Genomic DNA, 12,697 nt, shown 5'->3' on the forward strand with positions numbered 1-12,697 from the left:
TTTTTTTCATTTTTTGGTACATATCATCCTATATCTCCGGAACCGGAAGTCGGATCGGAATGAAATTCAATAGCAGGCTATGGGACTATGAGACCTTTCATTTGAATCTTTGCTTGTGAAAATCGTTTTAGCCATCTCTGAGAAAAGTGAGTGCATATTTTTGTTACATACACACACACAGACATTTGCTCAGTTCGTCGAGCCGAGTCGAATGGTATATGACACTCGGCCCTCCGGGACTCGGTTAAAAAGTCGATTTTCACAGTGATTGCATAGCCTTTCTATATGAGAAAGGCAAAAAGACGATTATTTTCCGAGATTATATTCTCATTCAATAGAGATTTTATGACGATATTGTCATTCTGGCTTGAATAATGTTGTATTGATCAACGCATTTTGATTTTAACATTGAAACAAATTGAAAGAAATAATTTCTATTCCTCTCTTGGCATTTGGATTGAAGCAAACGGTCACTATTTGCATAATATCTTTATTAACAGGCAGGTGATTCAGATAAAGAACAATGCGCATCTCCCACGCATTGGTAAATTTCTAGGAAATAGATGTATAGTTCTTTACTTATTAGTGAGTGAGTGTTAGTGAGAACAATAAGATATATTTAGGACTCAGTTTCGTTTCTCACATCAGGTTTTACAACGCAAGTATTGCATTATTACTGAAGCCAGAAAGTTAAATTCAAAATATTCAAATTTCCCCAAAGAAAAATGCTACCAGAAGAAAGATGTATCCAAGCTGATAACCTTGCTTTGTGCAAAACACTGTCGAAGGCTTTTTCCATGTCTAGAAGAGTGGATAACATAAACAATTTATTTGCTTCTATCATATTCGTTACTCTAACAAGTTGATGAGCAGTTGAATGTTCATGGCGAAACCCAAACTGCTGTGGTAACAAAAATAGAATTCTCATATACATTAGACATCATTCCACACAAGATATTTTTGTTTAATAGTTTACTCATATAAGAAAGTAAACTAATTGGTCGGTCGTCAAATGGTGAGATAACTAAGTCCTCACAATTCCCTATCTCATGCCTCCCCGAGCGTCTATGATGACATTTGGTCAATAGAACGGCGTCGACTGGGTGCTATCGCCTTCTGCGTTAGTAGCAGAATGAGAGGGTGCGAAATGGCTTGTAGGTTGAAGCCCATCCTAAAATGCAGTGTTTATCATATTAATATTATTATTATTATTATTACTATTATTCTTATTATTATTATTATTATTATTATTATTATTATTATTATTATTATTATTATTATTATTATTATTATTATTATTATTATTATTATTATTATTATTATTATTATTATTATTATTATTATTATTATTATTATTATTATTATTATTATTATTATTATTATTATTATTATTATTATTATTATTATTATTATTATTATTATTACTATTATTATTAGAAGAGCGTAACTTACTCTGCGACATTAACTGTTATATTGTATCATAGCATATTATTTCATATATTATCGTCTATTTTATGTTATTATATACTATGTTGTATGGTATTATACTGCATTGCATTATAGCACATTATATTGTATTATATTATAATATATTTTATTATATTATATTATATTATATTGTATTCTATTATATTATGTTATATTGTATTGCATTATGTTGTATTATATTATATTATAGGGTTTATTATGAGTAGTACTACGTACCTCTGCACAAAATATAAATTTGTTTTCCTTATAAGTTATCATTTTTAAAGTAACTTTCAATTAAATATCAAGGTCGTCACAAGGTGAGCTTGGTTCTCACTGGTTCCTGTTTCATGCCTAAACGTGTGTCTGTGGTGACAAATGGTCTATGGAATGCGTTGATGGCAGAATGAGAGGATGAGAAATGACATATAAATTCAAGTAATATAATATCATAGCATAACGCAACATATCATTTTAATTATTCTATTATTTATTATATAATTCATTATACTATATTATATTGTTTTTTATAGTTATTTTTATAATTATATTTATTGTTATTATTATTAATTTGTCATCAATAATAATAACATATATTATTTTTATAGATGTAGATATTATTATTGTTATTAGAAGAGAAATATTCTACTTCCTGCAGTATTGCGAAGATAGAAGAGCATAACTGACACTCTACATTAAATGTTATTTTATATCGTGTTTTGTAATATATTATATTATATTGTATGACATTGTATTATATTATAATTAATTAAAATATATTATATTATATTATGTTATATTATATTATTTTGTAATCTATTATATCATTTTATGTTATATTAATTTCATTACACTATGTTTCATTGTATTTATCAATATAAAATATTTTGCACGGGGACGTAAAGAGGAGGGAGCATCAGGTCATCGGACGAATTGATGACTGGACGAGGGATTGTGGATAGCCAGCCCAAGTCACTTCAAGGAAACTTGTTTCCTTCTGAAGGTTTGACATGAGTCTGACGCGCCCTTCTCAAACAAACCATCAGGCGAGTTCAAGCATGTATAGCGATATGCTTCATCCATGCACTGGATATTATGGTTGGAAGAGCATCTTTTATTCCCGCGGAATACGAGTAAGTGACTCTACTTACGTATCCGCCCAACCCTTTTTGTTCGCTTTTCGGTAACAGCTATAGTAAGAAGGTGAATGGATGAGTCATATCGGGGCTACTGTAAGTCTACCCGCATCCACTGGCAAGTCCTTGAACTGATGGTGGCTTCACTTCACATCACATCACATAAGAAAGTAAACTAATTGGTCGATAATTTGTTGTTTCTGCTGGGTTTTTCAGTGTTGGTGATTGCCGATAATTTGACAGAAGCTGCTCGATATTTTTATATATTGTATACAACATTTACAATCCGGTAGAAGATGCTACAAAAACTCGTGTTCCTCAATGCATGAACTGTGAGAGAATTTTTCTACATTTCTTCGCTTCACCTCATACTCTGAGTATTTCACGGCCCTTACCACAATAGATGGTATAATAATTGAATCTTGCACGAATTACTTCAATGTCGATCTGAAGCGTAAGGGATAATTAGCATGGAAATTTTATCGGAGACTATTCTCCCTCTCGATTATCTCTTTAGTGATATTTCTGTGGGTAAAAATTCATTGAATTTCGCTAATACAACAAATCACAGGTTTAAATCGAAATTCACAGTTCTATGGATGCTTCTTTCAGTAATGAAAATCTCGGAAGTGATTTTCTCAGTCACTGAGTGTTTTTAGAAAATTTCTTGAACTGATGTTTTTACGAAATGAACTTTTCCTGAAAACACTGATTGTGGAACACGGAATTACGATTCGGGCCTTGCATTACAATGTTCGCATCGATCAGTTCAAAAGCGTACAAGAGTCAAAAGTGTTTCGTCCTATTTGTTCTTCGAAGGCTATCTTGGCTGAATCGTTTTCAATTACTACGTCACAAGAACCGCTAAGCTCTCACCAACCAACACACTCTGTAAAATATTTCTTCAGCGGCTATTCGTTTTCGAAATGGATACATTAAGAAGTTAGTTGTTTTATTTTTTAGGTACGGGCCTGGTCCTGGAATGTTTCATGAAAAGCTGAAAGGGTGCTTCCAACATTTGTTCCAGTTGACGTTAAATTCGTTCATAGTAGTTTCCAATTCACTAAACATTGAAACTACATATTCTGTTGCAATGTTTCGACACGTGTTTAAGTTAGTCTATTGCAAATGTGTATAAATTTGGGAACTGTCATTGAACCGGCATCTACACTTTGACCTCAAGTTTCGCTCAATCAACCAAAGCAAGACTGTTCAAAGAATTACGGCATACCGTCAGCAATAATAGCACAGCTAATGAATAGCGATAGCTGATACTAATTGTCAACAATTGACACGTCCGTTTGTATTCCGATCCGCCGTCGCAGCAGCAGCCCTAGTCACTGGTTTGGAAATCTCGTGCTCATGCAAACGACAGAACGAACGGTGTTTGTTGTAAAAATTATCATAACACGATATCCCTGCAGCAGCAGCAGTAGCAGCACCTACGAAACACGAAGGTGACAACGATTTCGAACCCATCACCGTCATAATAGGAAACTTATGACACTATGTTCTTCTGGCTTCCCACTCGCTTTTGGCACCTGCTTCGAGCACAGTGTTGCTCTCTTTCTCTCTCTATCGTCATGTATTTTTGCTGAATAAATTCATAATAACAAGCTACCTCCCGGTGCTTCATTGCTCTGTACGGTTGTAGCAAGAATACGAACAGCAAAAATAAAAATAAAAAAAACTAGTTTAAAAAGCACAGCACCTTCCCACAGCCGGTTCAATTCTGTCTTTCCTCTCGGTTCGCCTGCTACCAATAATACACATACCTGGATAAAATCCTTGGGGGGTGTCGGATTTCTGTTCCTTACAGTTGAGCGCACCGGTTTTCATCCAGCCAGTCGGGGGAATGTGATTCCGAAACAATGAAAAACAACATTTGAATAATTTCATTATAAACGATATTAATATTTTCCTTGCGTATTTATAAATTGAGCGCTTTGGAGGTCGGAGTGACGTCGTTTGCTGGCTGCAGTTAATAGTCGGGGGTAGAATTTTGCGAAATAGATCCGTGGAATGCTCGGAATACAGACTTCCAACAACAGAAAATGCATCGTGACAATCGAACGACGAAGAAACAAACAAACGATCAGTGTTGATTGGTTTTAACCAAAGCTTCGTTTCCGATATTCGAACCAAGACCGGCTGACTTGTTAGTAGGTGGATTATTCGCAAATCCTAGCGAGCTATCTTTCTTCATTCGCGTGCTCCCCACTCAACCTGTGTCCGAGTGTGACGAAGGTGGTGGGGTGGATCTGAATGCAGTTTCATTATTTTATTGTTATGGGATTGTGTGCATCGAAATCATTTTTCATTTAGCGTTGAAGCCACTGAAAAACGATACAGACGACGATGACTACGACCACGACAACATCGCGAGCGGAGGAGCTCTCCACAAGAATTTGCCTTTCGAGAACTGTAAATTAATTCTGGTGAGACCCTTTGCAGTTATGGTGGCGCTTTGCTTTGTGCTCTTGTGTAATCCATTCACATTTTCTCATCCATAATTTTTATTATTGGTAAGTGTTATTGTTCTCATTTCCTGCTTCGTACTTATTAGTTACGGGTTGGTTGGTTAGTTTGCTGGACGACGACGACGACGACACCGTTCCGACGGTGCCGACTGTGTTCCAAAATTGAAAGTCGGACAGCGGAAACGGAGGGGGGGGTGGCAATTTGAATGCATTATCAAGGTTTATTACGTAAGTGGTGTTTCATCGTCAAGACGGAAGTTGCATAGAAGAAATTGGTAGATTTCCTTTGTAAATAAACTTGAACGATGTGATTCTGGATGGATTTTGTACTGTTATTTTCTTGTTCTCTCCTCTTTTTGCGATTGGTAAAAACGGATCTAATGTTGATACGATATAGCAATTCCAAGAATTTTGTTCGTCAGTCGGTGTTGAAAAGTCGTTCGCACACGAACGCTCCTGGTAAAAAAATTCTGGCTACCTAGAGTTGCAGTGATTCAAAATTTCAGTCTTTTTCAAGGTTACCTGAATTCTACTAATTCGTCTGCCTTTTTAGGGCTATTTATAGCAATTCCATGGGAAATTGACATACGACTCTCAGAATTTCGTAATATTTGGAAGAATCGTTCTCCATCGAAAATATTAGACCCGTTTTTTTTTTATTTTGTCATCCTTGTTAGAATGGATCGAATTTGTTGTTTGTTAGAATGAATGTGGATTGTTGAAAATCATAACTTGGCCGATTCTGCTAATTTTGATGTCGAACACATCTTTATTTTCTGTATAGGAGTGCAAATCAGAAACTCAAGGAAAAATACACGTAGAAATGTGGTCAGGTTTGAAACACTTACAGCTCAGTGTATTGTGTATCAATTATTAATATTATTTCATCATCTGACTGGAAATATTTCTAAGTTTCGATTTGAATGTATCAAGCCACGTATTTTCAATTATAAATGATTGAAATTTTGATTAGTGGCGAACAGTGTCCTATTTTTCTCAGCTAAAAATCTCCGGCATATCGGATTTCCCTACCATAGACGACAGTTTTAAAGGAGTAAGCGATATATCAAAGGGAAAGCATCGCTCTGATTGGTCAATCGATGCAAAAGCGAAACTGTTGGAAGCACGCGAATCTATAAATAGAAGCAAAATTATAGCTAACGTTTCAGTCCTACACGTACTGCTAGAGGTAAGTTGTTGCTAGACAGCAACACAAAAAGTGCCATAAAACGATTTGAAGCTTTAATTTGTATGCTCTGATCTTGCGTCATGCTGTTATCAGTGTTGGTGATAGCCGATAATTTGACAGAGCCTCTCGATGTTTATCTATATTGTATACAACATTTTCAATCCGGTAGAAGATGCTACAAGAACTCATGCATGAACCGTGAGGGAATTTTTCTACATTTCTTCGCTCCACTTCATACTCTGAGTATTTCAAAAATGATTCTATCGCAATTATCAACTGCCCATGCTGTATCGGATCGCGAAACGAGAATAAGCGACGGTTTGTTGCTTCAGAGAGAATCCCCACAGCAGCGTGCTAACCTTTGATTCTCAGACAGGCCATCGAGAGAAATTCGCTCTCGCACTGTTGTATATTCTATGTTAAATGAACCATGCCGGTTTTTTGTTGCTGCGATGATATCCGTCTCTCTTTGATAGCACTGATTAAATGGCGTGAAGAGTTGCTAGTAAGCGTTCTTTGAAACGATAAAATCCATCCTTAGCTGTTATGTCGTTTCACCTGAGAAATTGACAACTACCCCAAGGAAAATTTTGAGTGCTTAAGACTAATTTCTAATTGATATAAGATGAATTCGATTGATAATGAGAAAAAGTTTATCGCTTCAACCGAAATCGCAGAATGGTAGAGAAGCTTAACGCTATAAAAATAGCTGCTTGCATACAAAACTTGAACACAGGCTTGGCGAAAAGAAGCTCGGAATTTCGTCGACTATAAAACAAGTACAAATCAAGACAAACGATGTTCGAGTATTGAGTTTTATTAAACCAGAAAAACCAAATTATAGAAAAATTGCAACTGTGCAAAAACTTTATGTCACCACTATTTTATTACTCACGTAAATCCTTTGTCCCAATTTTACTCGTTTTCTGCCTGAAACGTTGCTAACAATAAACTGGCAAAGTTAGGAATTGATCTGCGGCACGACATGTGTCGACAAGTGAAGCCCGTATCCGAGTGAATTGCGCTGCGATACGTTCCGCGCGTGAGGGTCGTAATTGAAAAATTCACTGCTCCGAAAGTATTGATCTTTCCACTCTGAAACTTTGCCAAGATTGAGTTAAACCCCTAAGGCTAAGCAACGAAAAAAAAGGAAAAAAATTAGGCCCAAGTTTGAAATTTTTTTATTTGTTTTACTAATTTTCAACTTTTTTTCATTATATTAACTTTAAAGGTTGTTTTATGGAATCGCTTATTTGAAAGCTAAGGAAAAGACGCACATTTCATGTCTTGGACGAATTTTTGTATCTTTATTAGATTTTACAGTATAGGCTGTTAAAAAAAAGTTTTTTTTTGAAAACGCGAAATTTCAAAAAATTATATCTCGAAAATTCCACGTACCATATTGAAATAAAAAAATACGTGTCGAATATTTTCGAGTTCGTTACCGAAAAAAATGGTTAAATGAATAAAAAATATTTTGGTGGCTGATTTTGCGTGGAATGCCCCATATATAAAAATAAATGTAAGTTTGTATGTTTGTAACGTCATAATTTAGGAACTACTCAACGCAAACTTGGCACAGGTACTTCTTGCATTTCAGAGATGGTTCAAGCAGTATCATTAACAGGAGGAGGTCATGAAAGAAATTATATAACATGACAAAAATCGATACGTCTTTAAGACCGTAGAAACATTTTGCATACCTTAGATATGACTATACGAGGGGTGGATGTAGCAAGTGCCGTTAAAAATGGGGGTGTAATGTTTAAAACGGCATAATTCCGAAACTACTTAACGGATTGCTATTAAACTTGGCACATGTACTTCTTTTTCTTCAGAGATGTAAATATTTGTATGGGGGAGGGAGCGTAGCAAGTGTTCTTAACCAAGGGGGTTAATTAAAAAATTTCTAATTTGACGACAATCGGTACTTTTTGAAGACCATAAATATTTTTTGCACAACTTAGATATGATTATAAGGATATTCGGTGGGAAGAGGGTGTAGCAAGGTCTCTAAAAAAGGGAGTGTAATGTTTGTAACGTCATAACTGTGGAACTACTGAACGGATTGCTATCAAATTTGGAACAGATACTTCTTGCTGTTCAGAGATGATTTGGACATTTTCAGGGAGGAGAGCGTGTAGCAAGTGTCCTTAACATGGGGGGAGAGGGGTCAATGGCGAAATTTATATAATTTGAAGAGAATTGACATTCAGGATAGAAGGAGGGGTTTTTAAAAATAAATTTTCATATCCCAATTTTTGTAAAACAAGAGAGTGGCAAGAATTTCAAAGTCGTAGTAGATAGTATTGCTGATGTCAATTCGAATGCAACGCAATTTTCTTTAAATAATTTCAAAGGATCTGGTTCCATTTTGCCGGGAAATTCAAAGAGCTTAGGGAAAATAATCTTTGTCTGCCTATGAATGCAAGTGTATTTGAGTCTCAGCATAACTACGAAACAACTAAACGAATCGCCAAGTTTGCACATGTACCAAATGTGGGAATCGATATTTTTTGAAAAGTACAAATAATTTCTACACTACTCAGAGTAATCATGGAGGAGATCTGTAGTAAGTTCACTGACAAAAAGGAAGTTAAATCAAAATAAATTATACGGTTATTTTGAGGATGAGAAAGTGGAGTACAAGTTCCCCGAACATGGAAAGTGTAAGGGACAATTGATCGGGTTTTACGAAAAATTGGTACTTCTTTACGGGTACAGTATATTTCTAATAATTAAGTGAAGTTCACAAAAATATTCACAAGAGGAAGGGGGAATAAGTACTCTCAACATTGGTCTGAATTGACGTAATCATACAATCAATGTGCATTTTATTATGTAAATTGAGAAAACTGTCGACTGAAGGTGACTGAAATAAGATTAAAACAACATTTCTATTAACTGAATCATTATTCTATAGGTTTTCCTCCCAGGTGTACGACGAAAATGGTTAAAGCTGGGGTAAAATAAATGATATAAAAAAGTTTTTCTATAGTGCGAATGTAGTTATGATGTTAAACTACCTTGGATGGAAAATGTTGAGCAATTACGTGGAAATAATGATGTCAAAATTTTTTTATAAAGACTAGGAAGTAGCAAGTGTTTACAGCCATGGAAGTCAAAGGTATTGTAGATCGAATGTGACGACGAAGTACGGAAGTACGTTACAAGGTATTTATAAAGAGAAGGGTGTTTTAAATGTTCTTAACAAAAGGGTTCTAATATAAAGCTGACCCGGTTTGTCGAGAATACTGTGAAAATTATGATTATAGTGAGATCTGAGATGGGACAGTGATCATTCGCAATCTGAACATTCCCTAAAATCAGAGTATTTCACTAAGCAGCACAACTTCGAGAATTTTTTTCGGTGTTCCCTTCGCGAAACATATCCGTTCAATGCCGGGTAATTCAGCTAGTTGTTCAATAAATGTTCCTCTGTCGCAGTAATTTTCGATTACTTTTAGCTGCTTTTATTCCCTCAATGAAAGTGAATGTACTAAAAGTTAATATGTTTTGGTGAAACAAAATTCAGTATATTTAAAACTAGAAAAGATGATTTCAACACACTCCATAACATTGACAAACGAATAAACACAAAGCCAGCTGATACCGTTTTGACAGAAAGTTGTGGATTTCATGGATTTTTCAAAAACACAATGAAAAAAAAACATTTTTCGTCTATCGTTGGATTAAACAGACAGAAAATCTCACGATATACTAGGACAAATTAAATAAATATGGGGAATAATCCAATCATACAGAGTAAAACTGTGGTAACGAACGATTTAGCACAGGGAGATTTCAAACCAAAAACCAAATGACGAAAAAACATTTGCGGTTCGGTCGCAGAGATTTTGCTGTTCATTCATTTCGCAGGTCCGGTGTAGCAATAACAAATCGCAACGGTAGCCATCACTCAATTAAGAGTGAATAAATATTGGTTTTTCCCCTTTTTCGAACAGGAAAGTTTATATTGTTCCGACCACAGCAACAGTAAAACCCTGCCAACCCAAGGTACAGACAAATCTTCAGCTGGTTCTGAGATGCTCTTCAAGACCAAAATCATTAGTTTCAAACTGTCAATACTCTTCCAAATGTACTTACTAATTATAGATACTCTCTCGTTCAACCGACAGATCTCACCCTCTTTGGATGCTCGGTACCATCGGGACGATCTTGGCCATCCTGCAGCCCCCCGAGGAGGGTGCCGGCTTCCTATGGGCAAGTGTGCCTCCAAAGAGCCGGTTACTGGACTAAATGAATTCGGAAGCTCTCCGTATCTGGCCATCTGCAACGAAGATGACATCATCTACATCAATGTGGTAAGTGCGCAATCATCAATGAAGGAGAGAAACAATTTCTTTTAATCACTTTTCCATCACCCGGCAAGTAGTCGGTTAATGATCGGCCACCCATCGATTGCGACTCTTCTTGCGGGTGTGTTCGGTGAAAAGTCCGTACCGTACGTGTGAAGTGGGTGTGGGAAAAAAAACACCTACCACTTCAATAATTGGTTCATTACGAATAAAGAAAACCGCAAAACCGAATCCCATGTGGCTCACGGTCATCCGTCGGGCCCGGTGAAATATTTGCCGGTCAGATTCACCAATGCTGCTATGCCCGCGTCATGGTCGTCATGGATTGCAAAATGGAGATGAAAGAAAATTGAAAATTACTGCTGCTAGTCAATTGACATACCGACAGACACATACACACATACACCATCTACTCAGGTATTTAAGGTGGGGTCACTCTCGGCGACCCACTGATCCATAAGTTGCTTCTGTGGTGACCGGTGGTGAATGAATCCACGCATGACCCCTTGAAATTGAATGCTACCGTTATCGGCAATAATTGCTAATTATATGTCATTATCTGAATTCTTCCAGTCGATTGGAAGCTACCCTGAAGCTATTAGATTCTTCGCTTCAGGTGCAGCAGTGCTCTAAATCGTCATTTGAACTCATGCTGCTAAGTTTTTCGCTAGTTGCTTTCTACTTTAAAACGGAAATTTTAATTTTATTTCCATTATAGATGCTTAAAAATTATTTAAAATTGAACTTTTAGCATTCAATATTCCTGCAAAATTGTTATAAAACTATCAAGAAAATATCATATTCAAATTCATCAAATAGCGCCATCTAATGTTTAACCATTGAAAACAAAACATCCCCCCCCTGAAAGCCCCATAAAAACCAAAGTCCAAAGCTTGTGACAAAAAAGCGAAGCAAGTGTCATCACAAGCTTTTCGAAGCAAGAAAATTCCTGTTATCCTTGGGAAACCTTCCACGCTATCCAGTGTGCCACGCGCAGACGCTGATACTCACTCCAAACGTACACACATTCCCATGCAACACAGAACCCCATCGAGGTGCTCCGGTCGAAGCAAGCGGATGCAAGCATATTTGATAATACGTCCCTGTTGAAAAAGAAAACGGAATACAGACGCAGGTTGCTTTTCCAGGATCAATGCTACCAATACTGACGGAGTTGAAGGAAGGAAAAGGAAAGAAAAAACACAGACGACTTGCGAAAATTGATGGTCCTGCAGCAATTGTGTGACGAGTCTCGTGCGTGTGTGATTGAACCAAGTTGAAGGGAGGAAAATTTTCACTTCAGGCGAAATTTTCTTGCGAAAACTAGTTCCGTTCGATTCAAAGCAACAACAGTATAGTGAGCAATCAACCAATTCAGTGATCGGAACCAGAAAGAATAGAACAGAACTTTCCACACGAAAAAAAACAAGGGCTCTCATCGTAGCAACCCACATTTGACCGTGAGAAAAGTGTAGTTTTTTTTTTCCTTGGACTCCGGTCGTCTAGTGACAATTTACCAGTTTCTCAGTGAAAAACGTACAGGTTTATGAGTAAGCTTACACGGCATTGTAATTCTGCACAACCGGGGGGCATCGATCGCTAGACCCCACGAAGCCCCAATTCGAAAGCTATGGATGAATGCCAAAATGAGATTGATTTCGAGGAACTAGAGAAATTATGCAGCTCCGTTAGTGACGACGCAGATACTTTTAGTATGGTAGGTTTAATTTCTGAGTATGTGTGTGTATGTATGCAATAGTATACACAATTTTCGCAAATTTTCTCGAACCGAATGGCTCCAGACATAAGAAACCGGGTGGCTCCGAGGACCATGCAAATCTTAATTTATCGCAACAGAAAAAAAATCGTAATGTGTTCATGACCATGAGTAATTACTTGCTCAAGTTTGATCGATGATGTATTTTTGTATTTTTTCTTCTGAGACTCCACGATATATCCCAATGCAGCTTCTGAATAAGAGACGAAAAAATACGCTACGAAATTGAATGGCATAAGAACATTTATTACATCGTCGTCCTGCTACAGTGAAAATCAATAATGGCTCAACTTCTTTTACGTCAAAGTAATTTTTGCTTTACTCAGTTT

General features: G+C 36.5%; 1 protein-coding gene across 7 annotated transcripts in view; it reads left to right on the forward strand.

Moving 5' to 3' along the window:
• The window catches only part of LOC131437435 (uncharacterized), a 225,782-nt gene that overhangs the window by 116,857 nt on the left and 96,228 nt on the right, over window positions 1-12,697 (forward strand). For 6 of the 7 annotated variants that reach the window (XR_009230760.1, XM_058606785.1, XM_058606784.1 and 3 more), the window contains exon 2: window positions 10,412-10,597. Coding sequence is in view for 6 of the 7 variants with exons in the window: in XM_058606785.1 (XP_058462768.1) it covers window positions 10,493-10,597 (105 nt within the window). In the remaining variant the exon portion in view is untranslated. Of the gene's footprint in view, window positions 1-10,411; window positions 10,598-11,786; window positions 12,309-12,697 lie in introns of those variants that run through there. The other variant, XM_058606782.1, reaches the window with a different exon arrangement.

Source organism: Malaya genurostris, chromosome 3 (assembly GCF_030247185.1).
Source record: "Malaya genurostris strain Urasoe2022 chromosome 3, Malgen_1.1, whole genome shotgun sequence".
Lineage (NCBI taxonomy): Eukaryota > Metazoa > Arthropoda > Insecta > Diptera > Culicidae > Malaya > Malaya genurostris.